Source organism: Moschus berezovskii, chromosome 19 (genome assembly GCF_049115385.1).
Source record: "Moschus berezovskii isolate FMDL1 chromosome 19, NW_MosBer_1.0, whole genome shotgun sequence".
Classification (NCBI taxonomy): Eukaryota; Metazoa; Chordata; class Mammalia; order Artiodactyla; family Moschidae; genus Moschus; species Moschus berezovskii.
The window spans coordinates 61,327,180-61,347,114 of NC_142478.1; the positions used below are offsets into that span (position 1 = coordinate 61,327,180).

The 19,935-nt window shown below is 45.3% G+C and overlaps 1 protein-coding gene across 2 annotated transcripts in view; it reads right to left on the reverse strand.

The window, feature by feature from the left end:
* The window catches only part of FBXW8 (F-box and WD repeat domain containing 8), a 112,588-nt gene extending 93,201 nt beyond the window's left edge, over positions 1-19,387 (reverse strand). Inside the window, exons 1-2 of one of the 2 annotated variants that reach the window (XM_055404327.2) lie at positions 18,990-19,387; positions 1,901-2,005 (exon numbers count right to left, since the gene is read on the reverse strand). In XM_055404327.2, coding sequence (XP_055260302.1) covers positions 1,901-2,005; positions 18,990-19,310 — 426 coding nt within the window. In that variant the 5' untranslated portion in view covers positions 19,311-19,387. The remainder of the gene's footprint in view (positions 1-1,900; positions 2,006-18,989) is intronic. The other variant, XM_055404328.2, reaches the window with a different exon arrangement.
* Positions 19,388-19,935: the final 548 nt, after the last annotated feature.

Here is a 19,935-nt window from a genome sequence, read left to right on the forward strand (position 1 = left end):
CCAAAAGGGGGATCTCTTCTTCCACCAGATCCTATCTTTCCACTGATAAACTCTCTGGATGAGAAAACCAGCAGCAGATGTGAAAGCCACATGGCCCTCTACAAAGCGGGAGAGCAAAAAGCAATGTTAAAAGAAATGATTCCTTAAACAGCAGCTCCGTATCAAGAATGAAGATTTTATCACTGAACGCTGACTTTGTGGAAAGCAAGCTATCAGACCCTATTCTAAGGCTTCGGCTAACGGCATCCAGCTGAAATCCAGGAGCTGGACTCAATTAGCTACGTCCTTGTTTTCAATTCTTGGGCTAGGGCCAATATGTAAAGTTAGAATATAACAAATTCAACTGCCAAGGGAAAGAAGACAATGTAGGTACTCTTACTTAATGCACTCGAGAGGCTCTGAGCACAGTTTATACTGCAAAGATTTTTATTTTGTGAATTTTACCCTTTGAATAATTTCTTCCTAAAGAGTTTCACACTCTCCATCAAAAAATATTAGTCAGCATCCCCTTTTAACTGATACTGTGGCAATCAAAAATCCTGAAAACTTTCTCAAATTCATATTTAAGTAGAAAAACACTTTGATTAAGCAAACTGTTTCATATCAGGGTAAAACCGTAATAGGGAAATAGAGTAAAACCAGAAACTCTCTAAATTGTCTTGTATTCTGTCGTCATTTCACTGAACTGCCATGGGGTCAGCCAGCTCTAGAGTCTAAGTTTGAGCACAGTTTTCACCACTCTCAAACTACCTTAATATTTTTAACTTCACATTCATGGCAGTGTTTTGGATTTTTAATGTATAGTTTTCCTACCACTTAATGTCTTTTTTTTTTGGCCACATTGCCCAACATATAGAATCTGAGTTCCCTGATCAGGGATTGAATCCCACACCCCTTAGAGTGGAAGTGTGGAGTCTTAACTGCTAGACCTCCAGGGAAGTCCCTCCTACCACCAATTCTTTCTCCTAAAGGTATAGAGACCTGTGTCAAACACATGATAGGATCTAGAGATGGGAAATGGTAACCACTAAACAGATTACTTCTTTGGCTGATATGGGCCATGGATACTCCACTGTCTTCTGGGAAACACAGCTGTCTGTGAAACGCCAAATGATCAGCAATCACATTCACTCTTCACCAAGAAGAGAATACAAAACTAACTTTAATGGCATAAATGCCTGCCTCTTAAAGCATGGCCAAAGCCACACCGGCTTCAGCTGGTAGAAATGCAGACTAGTGGGGGCCACACCCCAGACCTCCTGAATCTGAAACTGCATTTTATCCAGACCCTCTGCAATTCGTGCATACAATAAAGCCTGGCCTAAACTATCTGCCACCCACCATCCCACTCCACCAGCATGTGACCCAGAGCAGGCATGCGATGGGGGACGCTGATCTGCAATTCCCTCGGTGGGTCTCAGTTCTCACATGCCCCTCACCTCACCGCATGGAATTCGGGTGTCTGAAGGGTAATTTGGACTGTACAGTGGAACATGATGTCACTGTTTTGTCCCCAGGCTGACCCTCAGCTCCCAACCTAACGGCTGGCTTGAATGAACCAAGGCCTCACACCTTTGCATCAGAAACAGTGAGGACATTAACAGCTCTGGTGAGCTCAAAAAGGCGAGCACAGTGCTGTCAGCCTTGAGCACACTGCCACGGGTCAGCCATAACTCAGACTGCAGGAGGAACGCAGCACTGGGGCAGTCGGTCACGAAAAGATCAACACCACGTGGGGATATGGAACACGATCGTTTAAGTTCAAGGTTGCTTTCCTTCAAGTAAAGCTGCTATCCAATTTGTTAACTCCGCAGAGTCTGTCATTCTGTAAAGTACACTTCTGTTACGGAGGGGCTTCCCACACTTGAATTACACATGTAAGCAAATCCTGACCGCTTACCTGTGCACACCTTCCTAGTTCTCTCCTGTTCAGATACTGAAATATATTGATTGCCAACTCATAAGGCAGTTGGATATCAAAGAAGGGAACATCATCCATTTCATTCTGAGGAGGGAAAAAAAGAAAAGAAATATTAAAATTATGAAACATGAAAATGCAGGCCCTTTAAATAATCAGCAATGGCTTTAGGTGGTGACAAGAGAGAGAACTGTGATACCGAGGAGAAACAAACGTTCTCACTATTCCATGGAGCACAGTCATAGAACTCATTCAGAGCCTTATAGTCACTCTCAAATCTCTGACCCCCCCACATTCATATGAGGTCTCCTCACATGCACTTATAAACTCCACAAGACCATCTCACACAATGATTCAAAAAGGAGAAGCAGGGGTGCCATCTCACAAGCTGAGGGGTACCATGGGAATCAGTGCAGAGGTCCGTGGAAAGCCTCTCAACGTCTCAGGAAAGATGGGTGGCAGGAAGCCAAGAAAGAGCCTTAAAACCAGGGAGGGAGGCCAGTGGTCCTTCCAGGACAACTGCTCCTATTCCCCAACCTGGACGGGAGTGCGTGTCCATAGCAGAGAAACGCTGACCTAGGTCACTGCAGTGTTTTCTCCAAGAAGAGGGGGAAAGGGCTGTTCTTGTGAGCAGAAACTACATAAACGAGGCGCTGCTCCTGAGTAAGGTGAGCACATCCCCCCTCAGCCACAGGAGAAGCACAAGGTTTCCTAATGCACTCAGGGGCTTGCGCTGGTTAACCGAGTGAGCCAGTGCAAACAAAGCAGTTTCTTCTTGGGTGTCATTTATTAATGCGGAGAAATTAGAGCTCGCCTGCCTTTGGATAAGCAATTAGGGATGAGGTAACAGGCTTTATTTGAGAGATAAGGCTGTCATGACGATCCTGGTAGCACAAAGAAATATGAGCATGAAACAGAAAAGAAGGCCAAATGTGCACATGTATCCCTCTGCCTGCTCCCAAATCCACCTGCCAAAGCTCGCTTTGGAGTAGACTCCTGTGAAGCTGGGGAAAGTGGCGCTATTCGTCCCAACAGAAGTTGCTTAATAAAATTCATTTCTAGTAAGCTTTGGCTAACACCAGTGACTTACTGGATACAAACAAAAGTATTAATTCACCACTCAAATACAGTTGTATTCTGCAAGGCTGCATGGAAAGTCTCAGCGTGCTAAGGCACCAAGAATCAAGGTGAAAATTTTTCTGGAATTGTGTTTCCATTCATCTAGGACTCTCAGGGCTAAGAGTACTCAGGGCATAAGGAGGTAATGTATTCAACTGCAAAAACAGTGCAAGGCTAATAAGCATGAAGGCCAAGAAGGCTCTCTAGAGGGAAAGGGAGGAAGGGCTTACAGTTCTCGGCGGGTAAAGAAAGAACAGAATGTTAAGTCAGGACAGAAGTGTTGGCTGTACCGAAAACAATAAAAAAAATTTAAAAATCTGCAAGTGTAACTGAAAGACAAAAGGGATCCCTGCCTAAAAAAATAAAGGAAAATCATTGGTCAGGCTAGGTCCCCTCCTACAGCTAATCGACTGTACCCATCAAGAAAAAGAGGCATCATTTTCTCTCTGCCCAGATTCAACTTCAGATGCCTTATTGTAACGGTGGAGGGAGTCAATGAAAGCTGCACACATTACAAGACTATCATTCACAGCCCTGGTCTTCCTTTTGCTTTCTCTTTTGGATTATTTGACTACAGTGAGGTGGAGAAGTCTACTTTAACCATTCAGTAGAGAAGCAAGAGGAAAAAATGTTCCCTGTCCTATACAAGCAGAATAAAGGCAAAGTCTGCATTCATGCAAACTGTACTCATAATTAGCTTTTTCTTATCTATTGCCAGCAACGTGCCAGGCATTGTTTTCTTCAATCATCTCTTCGGAACTCCCTACAAACTGGTGTCTGGATTTGACATGATTAGGAAGAAGGGTGAGAAATCATCTCTATTTTTTAGTTTTATTGGTGCACAAAAGTCAACTTCTGATGGCAGGTGCCTTCTCCCTTTTACCTATTCAGCTGGCCGGTTCTCTCTTCTCCTCCTAGAAAAGAAGGCTTCTGCCTTAGCATACTCCAGACTTTGCCACCACCCATCCTGACACCAGTGACCTCTGGGATGCGGTACCACGTCGGGGTTTAGAGCACAGATTCCAACTGGTCGTCCTGGCTCTGCCATCTCACTAGTCATGAGACCAGGCTACATGCAACTGACTCTCAGCATCCTCATCTGTGAAACAGATGTGAGCATACCTACTGTGTTATTCACAGGGCAGTTATAAGGATAGAATGAAATAATTCATGGAAAGGACTTGGCACAAGTACCCAAGGCTAAGCATGCAATCATCGATTGTTAAAATTACTGTTTTCTTTCCTTGAATGGTATATCCCAGGCCCCTTTTTTTCCTTCAACAAGTATTTGTTGATTAGGCCCACATTCCACTTTGCCCCCACATAAGCTTGTTGTTTACACAGAAAGCTGTCTCCCCTTGTCACACGATAAGTAGATGACGGTCAACAACAGTGGAAAGGGAACGGTACAGCAGAGGCTGTCATTCAGGAGTCTGAACACTGAAAGTATCCACACAACAAGGTCTCTTCCAAAACGGCTTTCAGAAAAGAATCATTAGGGCTTCCCTGGTGGTTCAGTGGTAAGGAATCTGCCTGCCAATGCAGGAGACACGAGTTCGATCCCTGGTCCAGGAAGACCCCACCTGTCACAGAGCAACTAGGCCCATGTGCCACAGCTGTGGAGTCCATGCTCCACAATGAGAGAAGACAGCACACCACAACTAGAGAGGAGCCCCCGCTCGCAGCAACTAGAGAACAGTCCGTGCAGCCACAAAGACCCATACGACCCAAAATAAAACAAATAAATGTTTTAAAAACAGAATCATCCATTCTAGACGGTTATACCACAGTAATGGCTTGAAGCTCAACAATTCAGAAAACAAAGATCATGGCATCTGGTCCCATCACGTCATGGGAAATAGATGGAAAAACAGTGGAAACAGTGTCAGACTTTATTTTTTGGGGCTCCAAAATCACTGCAGATGCTGATTGCAGCCATGAAATTAAAAGACGCTTACTCCTTAGAAGGAAAGTTATGACCAACCTTGATAGTATATTGAAAAGCAGAGACATTACTTTGCCAACCAACGTCCGTCTAGTCAAGGCTATGGTTTTTCCCGTGGTCATGTATGGATGTGAGAGTTGGACTGTGAAGAAAGCTGATCGCCGAAGAATCTATGCTTTTGAACTGTGGTGTTGGAGAAGACTCTTGAGAGTCCCTTGGACTGCAAGGAGATCCAACCAGTCCATTCTAAAGGAGATCAGTCCTGGGTGTTCATTGGAAGGACTGATGCTAAAGCTGAAACTCCAATACTTTGGCCACCTCATGCGACGAGTTGACTCACTGGAAAAGACTCTGATGCTGGGAAAGGTTGGGGGTGGGAGGAGAAGGGGACGACGGAGAATGAGATGGCTGGATGGCATCACCGACTCTGTGGACATGAGTTTGAGTGAACTCCGGGAGTTGGTGATGGACCGGGAGGCCTGGCGTGCTGTGATTCATGGGGTCGTGGAGAGTCGGACACGACTGAGCAACTGAACTGAACTGAACTAAATAACTACAGAAGAGTCTGCTCTAGCGCACACTGGATGAAAATGAGGTGGCCAGCAGAGTGGGAACCACCAGTAGGGGGTGTTAGGGCTCCCACACCAACAAACAATCAGAGACGCCACACTGGTCTCACTGCTGACACACAGTTGTGATGGCTCTTGATCACTTACAAGTTCTAGAGGGTAACAACTGCTTGGAAGCACTGAATTACAATTATGGAAACACCAAGAGCACAAAGCCAACTTTTTTTTTTAATCACTGTGCTCTGAGAATCATTATCTAAACTTCTAAATGACAGTCAATCCCAAACAGATCAAGTCCCAGACTCTTACGTAAATGAACTTCCCTGTTGCTACCATGGCGGGGAATGGCAGGGAAAAGCATAAAAGAAACCAATATAGTAAAGAGCGGTCCACATGCCCACATCTTCAGAAATATGTAGACCCACAAGGTCTGGAGACCAAATGCTGCAGCTTCCTGTTGCACACTTGGAATCCTTCTGGTGAGACACTCTCTCATTAGCTCTTTTCATGGAGGCTGTGATGGGTCACTCAGTCTCCCTGTCTGGGTCCACGACACGTACCCCCCGCAGAGGCCCAGCATGCGGCCTGCCAGGGGCTCACAGCTGCATCCCTACTCAGGCACTCCCTGGGGCAAACAAGCTGCCTCATTCCAGGTCACACTCCCTCTTCAAGGGCAGTGTGCAGCCAATGACCGCTCAACAGCTGAGTAAAAAGACCTCAATATGGGACCCCTCAACAAGGTCAAACCAGGAAACCACCTGCATGCAAACCTCTATCTCAGAGTCCGTTTCACGGTTATTCCTACCTTTATTCCAAAGCAGCCCTGAATTCAACACATTCCCCAGGGTTCTTATGCATAATTCCAGTGTCATTGAACCAGGTAACCTACTTCACTTCCCACTAAGGAGGCAACAGAGAAATGCAAGTTAGAGTGACACTATTACATCAAAAACCAAAAAACTACAGAGGAACTCCAAGGTTAAGTAAATCACTCATAAATTTCACTTTGTTATTACCAGTAACATATCACTTGCAAAACACCTTATGAAAGATTGAGAGTTATGAGCACGCTTGATCCCATGGTTGAAAAGGCAGTCCTTTTACAGGCACAGCATGACTGGACAACGAGATAGAGCCACATCCTGGACTGAGGCTGCAATCCAGTAACCACATGTAAATTAACCGCAGCAGCAGGACGGTCCTAAGCGCTCTCATCTGGTACTTCCTACAGTTCATAAATGTAAGTAAAAATGATAATAATAATACTTGCTACTAGTGTGCACAGAAATACCTTGTAACCTGAAAGGTGCCATCACAGACTTCTACCTAGACGATTTTGAAGCATGTGCCACTGTGCTCAGTCGCTTCAGTCACATCTGACTCTTTGCAGCTCCACTGCAGCCCACCAGGCTGCACTATCCATGGAATTTTCCAGGGAAGAATACTGGAGCAGGTTGCCATTTCCTACTTGACCCAAGGATCAGACCTGCATCTCTTGTGTCTCTTGCACTGGTAGGCGGGTTCTTTACCACTAGCGCCAACATACCGCTACCCCAAAAGTTACTGGACACATTAACCAACTATATCTGTACTAACTTAAATATGGAAATGGAAAAGTTGTCATTTCAGAAACTAAAATATCCTAAGAAGAAAACAGACACTCCAAGGGTTCTCCTGATGGTCCAGTGGTGAAGAATGCACCTTGTGATGCAGGTGACATGGGTTCAACCCCTGGTCAGGAAGATTCCACATGCTGTGAAGCAACTAAGTTTGTGCACCACAAGTACTAACCCAGAGCTCTAGAGCCCAAGAGCCACAGCTACTGAACCCAAACACTGCAACTACTGAAGCCCACGCACTCGAGAGCCCACGCCCTGCAATGAGAAGCCCGCACATCGCAATGAAGAGCAGCCCCTGCCTGCTGCGACTACAGAAAGCCTGCCCAAAGCAACAAAGACCCAGAACAGCCAAAGACAAAATAAATCAATCTTTAAAAAAAAGACACGAGATATTACAGGAAACTCTGTCGTACTCTAAAAGTGTCAGTATGACTACAAAGTTTAGAGAATAATTTAGAATGACCAAATCTATGGTACGGAAGACCAATAAACTTAAAGTATTAATATTAATGTGTACATGCTTGATTGTGTCTGATTCTTTGCAACCCCATGGACTGTAGTCCGCCAGGCTCCTCTATCCATGGAATTTTTCAGGCAAGAATACTAGAGTTGCCATTTTCTCCACCAGGGGATCTTCCCAACCAGGGATTGAACCCCTACTTACTGCATCTCCTGCACTGCAGGCAGATTCTTAACCCACTAAGCTACCAGGGAAGCCCTGATGTATTAGTATTAGTATTTCTTCAAATTTAAAGAAAAACATTCTTTTGACAGCATACAATTTGGCTTTTAATTTTTTTTTTTAATGACTCAGATATTGACTCATTATCCACTACTGGTCACCCCTGTCCTGTACCAAACATCAGAATTATCTTTGGAGTTGTCTGGGTGTGTGTGTTTTAAACCAAAATCCCAGGGTCTCACTCAGACTTCCTGTCCCAGATTCTCAGGGGTGGGACTCAGGCTTCTACTCCTTAGGAATTCTCATGCAAACCAAACGTTGAGAAACACAACCCTAACTTATCGACAGATATAAAAATCAATCCTTTCCCAATCATGTCAAAAAAAAAAAAGAAAGCCACCACAGAGGGGTGATGTTATTTTGTTAATTCAAAGTCAGTGAATACTCGATTTTCCCAAAGTCTACTGGACTTACTCCAGTAAATGCTAAAAGAAACTGCAAACAGATCCATCCCCAGGGAGGCCGATTTGTACTCTCATGTACTAATGTAAGACTAATTCTGCAAATGGATTGGTTTGGTGCCTTACTGTTAGAAATTTAATCTGTCTTCTCTTGTTGAGTAGAAGGGATAATCACTCAGTGCCAAATCAGTAAAGAGTGAAGAAACGGACTTAAGGTTTGTTCCCAGCGTACATTTCTAGGGCAAACAGAACACGAAAGCTCTCTCTCTAGATGGTGTCTTCAGAAACTGAGACAAGGACCTTGAGTTTAGACGATACGCAACATTTCTGCGAAACCTGCCCCTGAAAGGGGATTGTTTTCTACAGGAATTTATCTCAACTGTTCACATACTGCTGAAGAGTGGAGCAGACCCACACAATCTCCATCAGAAGGAGTGGATGAGTTCCAGTTTCACCTGCATTTTCTTTAAGAAAAATAAAATTGGTTGATTAGGGGGGAAAAGGTCTGAAATACTGTCGAGATAAACAGGTATTCATTTACGTTCCTAAATGTCTCAAAACACGTTATTTATACAAAGGGGGAAAAAAAAGTGACAGAAGCCCACCAAAATGTTAACAGCCATAGCCTCTGAGCAATGACATGACAAGAGTTTTGTTTTTGTCTTTCTGAATTTCCTCAATATTTTTACAATAACTATGTGACGTTTTGACAAAGAAAAGCATTTTAAAAATAAGGTAAAATGTTTTACGTCCAAAATACTATCTGACTTGAGGATTATGCCAAGTGCTGGGGGGAGGAGAGGTACTATGAGTGGGTGTATAAAAAATGATGTCAACACTCAGAACTAAAATTTTTTATTGAAATATATCATTGTCACATAAAACGGGATAAAAACTGAAAGTCTACAAAAAGCAATAGAGACAGTCCCCCAAGGTATTCCCAAGTTCATTAGGAAGCCAGCTATTTAGAACTTGGAAATCATTTCTCTGAAGCAACAATGCTATAGTTCAGTTCAGTTCAGTCGCTCAGTCGTGTCCGACTCTCCGCGACCCCATGAATTACAGCACGCCAGGCCTCCCTGTCCATCACCAACTCCCGGAGTACACTCAAACTCATGTCCACAGAGTCGGTGATGCCATCCAGCCATCTCATTCTCCGTCGTCCCCTTCTCCTCCCACCCCCAACCTTTCCCAGCATCAGAGTCTTTTCCAGTGAGTCAACTCGTCGCATGAGGTGGCCAAAGTATTGGAGTTTCAGCTTTAGCATCAGTCCCTCCAATGAACACCCAGGATTGATCTCCTTTAGAATGGACTGGTTGGATCTCCTTGCAGTCCAAGGGACTCTCAAGAGTCTTCTCCAACACCACAGTTCAAAAGCATCGATTCTTCGGCGATCAGCTTTCTTCACAGTCCAACTCTCACATCCATACATGACCACAGGAAAAACTATTGCCTTGACTAGATGGACCTTGGTTGGCAAAGTAATGTCTCTGCTTTTCAATATACTATCAAGGTTGGTCATAACTTTCCTTCCAAGGAGTAAGCGTCTTTTAATTTCATGGCTGCAATCAGCATCTGCAGTGATTTTGGAGCCCCAAAAAATAAAGTCTGACACTGTTTCCACTGTTTTTCCATCTATTTCCCATGAAGTGATGGGACCAGATGCCTAAAGGGTGGTTAAACTCCCAAACAGTACACAAAAAGCCAGTTTCTCATTTAACACTTGACGTAATCCTGTGCATGTCATCGTGAGAAAGGACAAAAGGAATTTAATGAATTTTGGTTGACCACATACGTGATCAGGTTGATGTACCTGAACTGTAACACTACAGTATCTACCAGGTACACTGCACTGCATATAGCAGATGCACACTAAACATCCATGGTACGTATTTCTTTTAATTGGCTTGCCAACTTCAAAAGCCATTATCATTCACCACCTACTGGTATGCTTCCCCCAGGCACTGACAAGGGATGGACACAAAATGGTTTAGCAACTGGGGTAGTGAGAGCTGGGGCAATCCCAGGAGGCTGGGCAGTGGGGGAAGCTAGGAAGGCAGAAGAGGCTGGATCTCTGCTTTCAAAGCCCCCTTTTCGTCTACACTGGGATGTAATTTCTCTCTCCAAGAGGAAGAGAAGTCAGGAGAAGAGGGAGCCCCTTGTCAAAAGCATCAGGTCCCAGAGAAGCCTGTATGGGTACGGCTGGTTTGTAAAAGTTCCTTGTCAAGGGTCCCAAACTCTCCAAACACATTCATACCATCAAGACTAGATATATAATTTGTGTAGTCCAGAGGAAAACAGAAGTGTAGGGCCCCTTGTTTAATATTAAGAATTTCAAGATGGTAACAAGAGGGCATTAAACTAAGCACCGTATGCTGCTGAGCCTGGGGCCCTAGGTGACCACAAAGGTCACACGGACCCACAAGGCCAGCTGGCCCTGGCCGCCACAGAACCTTTGCACTTGCCGTCCTCTGCCTAGAATGCCCTCCCTGAATCTCTCCCCGCTTCTGTAAGTGTGACCTTCCCAAGAAGGCTTCTTGGATAGACCAATCCCCAATACATACACACTCTATCCCTTCTACCTGCCGTATTTTTCTCCAGAGCATCTACTACCCAACCATTATTTGTTCATTGTCCATCTCCCTCTTGCCCAAAATGTGGACTTTATAAGAGCATGGATTCCTCTGTCTTGTTCACTGCTGCAGCCTCAGTGCCAAGAAGACTGCCTGGTGCCAAGAAGCCCTCTCTCTAGTGCACGCGTGCACACACCTGCTCAACTGTGTCCAACTCATTGCGACCCCATCAACTGTAACCTGCCAAGCTCACCAAGAAGCTGCCTAATGAGTTACCTGAGGAGTGAATGAATGCAGCCCAGGCTGCTGCATGCAGCAGAACCTTCCGACAAACAGATGCCCTGAGTTACAAACTGTTCTGGGGCACACACAGAGACTGTTTCAAAACATGCCCAAGTAGACACCTGCTCATTCACAACAGGAAAAATGAATGGCACTGACAGGAGAACATTGTAGTTTGGGTAAGGGAGAAGGCAGAGAAGCCTCGGCTGGAGACATCAGGAGAGCGTAAACAGAGGAACAGGAATCAGGTGAAGCCTTAAAAGGAACGCAGAGGGCAGAAAGGAGGGGGGTCTCACCAGGCAGGCCAACACATGAGTTCACACTTGACTCGGGTGCCTTCTCATTTTCTATCAGTGTCTCCCTGCTTGTTTCTAAGTTTAACAAAAAGAGGAAAGTCATCAGACTGACCCTGCTGACGACACAGGTGCAGGCTCTGAGAAAACAAGTGACAAAGGGAGTAACAAACGCTGGCCAATAGGATAAAACTTTTTATCAGGCCTGAAAGCCCAAATCTTAACGCTCTGAATGGTCACCAGGGTTCTCAGCACCATAGACCCTCCTTATGAGGTTGCTGTTGGAAGCAGCAGTTCAGTCCCTGTTATTTCGACTCCACAAATGCAGGCTGGGCCTCTGCTACACTCAGTACCACAGGTGGGGGCACAGGAGGAGGACAACAGACCTGCCCTTCAGGGATTCCAATCCAAGGCGGGGTGGATGCTGAAGCAAGAGACTGACCAGGAATAACTCCTAGCAAAGAGGAAGTGAGATAGCATGATAAACTCTTCTGCAAAACCACTGATAATAACAGTGCTAGCTTTACTTACTGGCTACTTACTGTAAGCCAGGCTTGGTACTAAAATGTCCCGTGCCTCCACACAAGATGATACTAGCATCATCCTCTTTTGATAAGTAAGGTAGCGTAAGTGACTGCCAAGGTCAAACAGCTAGGCAGCAGCAGAGATCAAATGTGAATTCCAGTTTGCCTGATTCCAGAGGCTGGACTTGTACAGGGCCAACCTGATCCATTAATGTCATCATTTCAGTTTAAAAAAAAGCAAGACTGTAGGCTTCTGAGGTCCGTGACTGTGTCCATTCTGTTTACTGCTGATTCCCCGGAACCTAGCTGGTCCTAAATACATGTTGGATGAACAGAAAACACCTACAATTCCTGCAAACATTTTGAACACTTACCCCCTTAAACAAGTCATCTGTTGTTTCTGCCCAATATCCACTTCCTCTTTTCTCTTAGGAAATCATCCCATTCTTAGTCAACATGGGTAAGGTGAGGCTGACCCCACTCATCTGCAGAAGACGACAGTGGATACGAGCCTGGCCAATTTGCATCAGTGACTGGTTCGAGGGTGGACCAATGACAATTAAATTTCATGACTCTGGGAGCATAAAACATGCTCTTTCCCCCTGAGTGGCTTAGCTGCTAGCATAGAAAACTGAACTGGCCAGCAGCCATTTTATCCCAAATTGGAGAGCACCTGTCTATGTATAAAGCCAACAAAAGGAAAGCAGGACTAAGAAATGAAGAGATTTCTATCAGGAAGAAAAAAAAAACAAACTTTGCTAACTACGAGGTAAAGGATGTTAACCAAACTTACTACAATCATTTTGCAATATATAGCTATGTCAAGTCATCATGCTGTACCCCTTAAATTTAGTGTTCTATGTCAATTATCCAAGTAATCCAAGTCTATGCCCCAACCAGTAATGCTGAAGGAGCTGAGATTGAACAGTTCCATGAAGACAGACAAGACCTTCTAGAACTAACACCAAAAAAAAATGTCCTTTTCATTATAGGGGACTGGAATGTAAAAGTAGGAAGTCATGAGATACCTGGAATAACAGGCAAATTTGGCCTTGGAGTACAAAATGAAGCAGGGCAAAGGCTAACAGAGTTCTGCCAAAACAACGCACTGGTCATAGCAAACACCCTGTTCCAACAACACAAGAGAAGACTACACATGGACATCACCAGATGGTCAAAACTGAAATCAGAATGACTATATTCTTTGCAGCCAAAGATGGAGAAACTCTACAAAGTCAGCAAAAACACCACCGGGAGCTGACTGTGGCTCAAATCATGAACTCCTTATTGCCAAATTCAGACTGAAACTGAAGAAAGTAGGGAAAACCACTAGACCATTCAGGTATGACCTAAATCAAACCCTTTACGATTATACAGTGGAAGTGACAAATAGATTCAAGGGATTAGATCTGATAGACAGAGTGCCTGAGGAACTATGGACAGAGGTTTGTGACATCATACAGAAGGCAGTGATCAAGACCATCCCCAAGAAAAAGAAATGCAAAAAGGCAAAAGAGTTGTCTGAGAAGGCCATACAAATAGCTTAGAAAAGAAAAGAAGCAAAAGGTAAAGGAGAAAAGGGAAGATATACCCATTTGAATGCAGAATTCCAAAGAATAGCAAGGAGAGATAAGTAAGCCCTCCTCAGTGATCAATGCAAAGAAATAGAGAACAGAATGGGAAAAACTGGTGATATCTTTAAGAAAATTAGAGACACCAAGCGAACATTTCATGCAAAGATGGGCACAATAAAGGACAGAAATGGTATGAACCTAACAGAAGCAGAAGATATTAAGAAGAGGTGGCAAGAATACACAGAAGAACTATGCAAAAAAAGATCTTTAAGACCCAGATAACCACGATGATGTGATCACTCACCTAGAGCCAGACATTCTGGAATGCGAACTCAAGTGGGCCTTAGGAAGCATCACTACAAACAAAGCTAGTGGAGGTGATGGAATTTCAGTTGAGCTATTTCAAATCCTAAAAGATGATGCTATGGAAGTGCTGCACTCAATATGCCAGCAAATTTAGAAACTCAACAGTGGCCACAGGACTGGAAAAGGTCAGTTTTCATTCCAATCCCAAAGAAAGGCAATGCCAAAAATGCTCAAACTACTACACAACTGCACTCATTTCACACACTAGCAAAGTAATGCTCAAAATTCTCCAAGCAAGGCATCAACAACATGTGAACTGTGAACTTCCAGATGCTCAAGCTGGATTTAGAAACGGCAGAGGAACCAGAGATCAAATTGCCAACATCTGCTGGATCACTGAAAAAGCAAGAGAGTTCCAGAAAAACATCTATTTCTGCTTCATTGTCTATGCTAAAGCCTTTGACTGTGTGAATCACAACAAACTGTGGAAAATCCTGCAAGAAATGGAAATACCAGACCACCTGACCTGCCTCCTGAGAAATCTGCATGCAGGTCAAAAAGCAACAGTGAGAACTAGACATAGAACAACCGGCTGGTTTCAAATCGGGAAAGGAGTACATCAAGGCTGTATATTGTCACTATGCTTATTTAACTTATATGTAGAGTACATCATGTGAAATGCCGGACTGGACGAAGCACAAGCTGGAATCAAGATTGCCAGGAGAAACATCAATAACCTCATATACACAGATGACACCATTCTTAAGGAAGAAAGCGAAGAACTAAAGAGCCTCTTGATGAAAGCGAAAGAGGACACTGAAAAAGCTGGCTTAAAACTCAACATTCAGAAAACGAAGATCATGGAATCCGGTCCCATCACTTCATGGCAAATAGATGGGGAAACAATGGAAACAGTGACAGACTATGTTTTTGGGCTCCAAAATCACTGCAGATGGTGACTGCAGCCATGAAATTAAAAGACGCTTCCTCCCTGGAAGAAAAGCTATGGCCAACCTAGACAGCATATTAAAAAGCAGAGGCATTACTTTGCCAACAATGGTCCATGTAGTCAAAGCTATGGTTTTTCCAGTAGTCATGTATGGATATGAGAGTTGGACTATAAAGAAAGATGAGTGCCGAAGAATTGATGCTCTTGAACTGCGGTGTTGGAGAAGACTCTTGAGAGTCCCTTGGACTGCAAGGAGATCCAACCAGTCCATCCTAAAGGAGATCAGACCTGAATATTCATTGGAAGGACTGATGCTGAAGCTACAATACTTTGGCCACCTGATGCAAAGAACTGACTCACTGGAAAAGACCCTGATGCTGGGAAAGACTGAAGGCACGAGAAGAGGATGACAGAGAATGAGACGGTTGGAGGGCATCACCAACTCTATGGACACGAGTTTGAGCAAGCTCCGGGAATTAGTGATGGACAGGGAAGCCTGGCATGTTGCAGTCCACGGGGTTACAAAGAGTCGGACACAACTGACACCTGAACTGACTGATGTCAATTATAGCTCAGTAAAACTGGGGTGGGGAGGGATTTCTAGTTACATTATAAAAGCACCCAGAACAAGAACTACCACCTGAAATTCTCCATTATGTGAATCAACAGACTCCAGATTGGTTTTTTAAACCAATTTGAGTTGGGTGCTGACTGCTTGCTGCTCAGAGTCCTGATATACCACCTAAAGAGAAATGAGACTGAGCAGCTGGATTTCATGACCACCACAGTGAAGAACGCAGCTATATGCTTGCGATTATACTCATGCAGCTCCACTACCTATGGGAACCCTGAGTTTACTGAAAGGGGTGAAAAAGACAAAAAAGGCAATGCCTCCAAAATTCCATCCAGGGCCATATCATTTCTTTCACTAATTCAACCATATAACAAGAAGACAATTCAGGTGTCCCTAACTCACCACCTAAAACAGATGGTCTCTAAGCACTGTTATCAAAAGCTTCATAAGAGAAAGCTCAACAGCAATCATTTCTAAGTTTTCATTTCAGCTGGGCTTGTCCATCAAAGGTCTGGCCTTTACCCGACTGTGTAAGACTACAACACTACCCCATCAAGAGGCAATTTCACTCCTGACTGCAGTGTCGATACTGAAGACTGAAGTGAAAGAGACTGCACCAAAAATACAAGACATGACAGTGTAACAGAGCACCAAAGACGGGGAGCAGAGGGGAGAGGGGATGTTTGGAGGTGGTGCTAACTTTTTATTTCCTTTTCAGGTCGAATGGATGAGACTGTCAAAAGAGTTTTTTTTGTATACCAAAATAGTGGCGCATACCAAATAGAACTCAATCTTCCTTTCCAGGAGTCACCCACAGATCCCAAACTCATGGCCCAAGGCAGATCTAGCCCAGAGAGGTGTTATGGAGAACTAGAGGAGGGAAGAGTTCTTGTGGCAGACGGTTGTATTAACTAGTCCCAACTTGTACGTGATTCTCTGTACTCAAGTATTTGGGTACAGGATGTGGCCATATGAATTGCTCTGGTCAATGAGACAATAACAAACACACAGACTTCAAAAGCACTTGTGGGTTAGGACTTGCCCTCCTGCCACTCTCATAACTCTGATAAGGTCCACCCAGGTTAGCCCTGGGTGGCTAACCTGCTGGATGATGAGACGACAACACACACACACACACACACACACACACACACACACAACCAGATCTGTTTCAGTGACAGGAGCTAACTTCAGACAGGTACATGAGCCCACCCGTGCCCAGCCCAAACTGCCACCCTGAAAGACATTGAGCTAAATAAATTCTTGTTGTCTTAAGCCAAAATTTGGGGGGGGGGGATTGTAGCAAAAAATCTTTGGTAAGAGTTGGACTTCCCTGGTGGTCCAAGTGGTTAAGAATCCACCTGCAGCTGCAGGGAATGCAGGTTCGATTGGGAAGGCCCCACATGGTGTGGGGCAACTAAGCCCATGCACCATAACTACTGAGCCTGCGTGCAGCAACTACTAAAGCTTGTGCGCCTAGAGACCGTGCTCCGCGATGAGAGGACAACACAATGAGGCCCACACACCACAATGAAGAGTGCCCTCCACTCACTGCAATCAGAGGGAGCTCACACACAACAGCAAAGACCCAGCAGAGTCAAAATATATAAAACTATTTTAAAAATGAAAAAGAGACTGCTAAGAGTCCACATAAAAACACAAATCACAATCTGGGGGGGAGGAAAACACCTAAAGACTCTACACCACCAGGACCACATTCTTACATGGCAACAACCAGCTAATCTGGGTCAAGACTCCCACGTTTAGCCCAGCCATAGCATACATTCCCCAATTTGTCACTATCATCTCATCCATATTAGGGTCAAGTTCATTGCCGCATGTCATCTCAGTTGGGTGGGAGTATATTTATGGCAAAGAAAACAGTGAAACACCGTATTCCACATATTCCAGTTACTATGAACAGTGAAAAAGTTAGTACAATTACTTTGGAAAACGGTCAACATCTACTAAGGGTGAACATATGCCTACCCTGTAACCCAGCCATTCTACTCTTAAGCAGACACCCAACAAACGTGTTCATATGTTCCGGAAGATGTACAAAATGTTCATAGCAGCACTTTTCCAGACAGCCCGAAACTGGTGATTAACAAACTAGTTATCAGTAATGCCCATCAACAGTAGAATTAGTAAGATGTGGCATATTTCTAGGGATAAATCTCATACACAATGCTCTACACAAGAACTCAGACACAAAAGTGCATGCTGTATGATTCTACTGATACAATTTTAAAAATCAGATAAAAATTTAAGGTGTTAGAAGTCAGGTGAGAGGTTACCCCTAGGTGGAATGGCACAAGGTTCTGAAAAGCTGGCAATGCTGTTCTGTAACCTGGGTGCTGTTTACATGGCTATATACACTCCTGGAAACACAGCAAGATGTACATTTATGGTTTGTGCAATTCAATACAGAGGTTGCTTTTTTTAAAAATGGGGAAACAAGACTAAGAGGAGGGCTGTGCATCAAGAAAAATGGTTATTTTTCTTTAGCGATATCATGAAGACAATTTCTACACTGTTATGATGTTTACCATTTAACGTGACAAAAAGAATGGCAGTCGTTATCAAACAAATTATTACAAAAGTAAGGCTAGAATCTGTGCTCAACATCAACACCTGATGAACTAGGAAAAAAAGGATCAAATGAGTAACTGCCCACTTCACTCATTCGCATTCCTGCCTGCCCTCTGTGGGCTCTGGGACTTACAACCCCTGAAATACAAATCCAGATCTTTTTTATAAAAGCTGCCATCAGTTTTCTGGCTGAAGATACTGACTGTGTGGGTCCCTTAAGTCAATTATATTCCTAAACCTCATTTGCCAAATGGGTCTAATGCTAGCCACTGGAGAGGGTCACTGGGAGAACTGGAAATCACGTTTCTAAACCCTGACAATACCAAGGAGACAACAAGTAAGCACACAATAATTTTATTAGTTTATTTTTTATTTATAGTCGTATTACTGATGACTGCTAAGTACAGAAAACAAAAGAAAACCACTAGCAATGCCCCAAAGGTTGAATGCTGCTGATGGTAGTGTAGAGACTGAGATTCTAAAGTCCCTTGGATCCTCCAGAAGGCAGGCTGCTTCCATTTTTAGGATACTTAAGTGAGGGCTCCTCTGTTTTTCGAATGGACGCCTGTGCCTCAGGAGTGTTAGGTCTGGAAAACCTCGAGTGAGCATCAGGACCCCAAACCAAGAGACGGTACAGCTGAGAACAATATCTCAAACTCACCTGATCATTCCAATCACCAGGTTTTTGGGCCCATCCTCCTGAAACTGACCCAACAAGTTTAAGGAACTCCTAACTGCGAAAGTCCAACAGATCTGGACCCAAATTCGCCCCCCGTTCGGAACCACACCTTCCAAAGATAATGCATCCACAAACACAGGGTTGTGTTGTTTAGTCGCTAAGTCGTGTCTACTCTTGGCGACCCCTTGGACTGTAGCCCGCCAGGCTCACCTCTATTCATTTCCCCACCCCCACCCCCAACGGTGGCACACAGTCACTTTCCAACTCATGAGGCGCTCTGCATCGGGGCGGGAGCCAGCCCGTGCCTCGGCGGAGGCGACAGCCACTCACCAGGTCCCGTATGAGCTGGTCCACCAGCTGCTCTCCGCCCCCGGCAGCGTCGCGGGCCGGAGGGGAGCGGGAACGGCTCGCCGCCTCCTGCCTCTCGGCCCGGGTCGCCCGCGCCGCCGGGGGCCGCCCCGCACCCTCCAGAAGACCCTGGGCCAGCGCCAGGTACCCCGAGGCCTGCTGCTCGCCGCGCCCGGACACCACCTCGGGCCGCCGCGGCCGCCGCTCCGCAGCGTCGGGCCGCCGCCGCTTCCTCAGCGCCTGGGCCTGAGCCAGCTCCTCCTGCCAGCGCCGGCGGAACTCGTCCAGACTGTGGTCGTCCATCGCCGCCGCTCCCCGCCTGCCTCGGCGCGCCGGGTGCCACGGGACTGTCCCTCCGCGGGAAGTGTCCGCCGCCGCCGGAAACCGCCGCCTCCGCGGCGCTCAGGTTCCGGGCGGGCGGCCCCGCCCCCGGGCGGTGGGCGCGCCCCCTCGGGCTGCGCAGGGCTGGTGAAGCTTGCGGCGGAGCTCAGGGTCGGGGTCTGTGCCCCGCCCCCAGCCTCTCAGCTTCCCCGCTTGTGGCTTTTGCGAAGTGCACGCTGCGGCAAGCCGTTTGTTTCTGTTTTTGTTTTTCAAACGTGCATTGAGCAACTATTGTATGCCAGGCGCTGAGAATTCAACATTTACATCTGCAGCAACAAAAATAATTCCTTCCCTCTTGGGGTTTGGATTTAAGTAAGGGGATGGGGGGAGGAAGAGACGTTCGACAAATAGATATGAACGTCTGATCCGTGGGAGGTGTTATGAAGAAGCTACAGCAAGGTAATAAAGTAAGGCGAAGGACGGGGATGGGCGGATTACTTTTAGAAGGATGGTCCCGAGAATGGACCGTCTGACATACATGTGAACTAAAAGCTAGATCAGAAGAGAAACCAACTATGAGATGATCAGATCTCAGAAGAGATCTTTC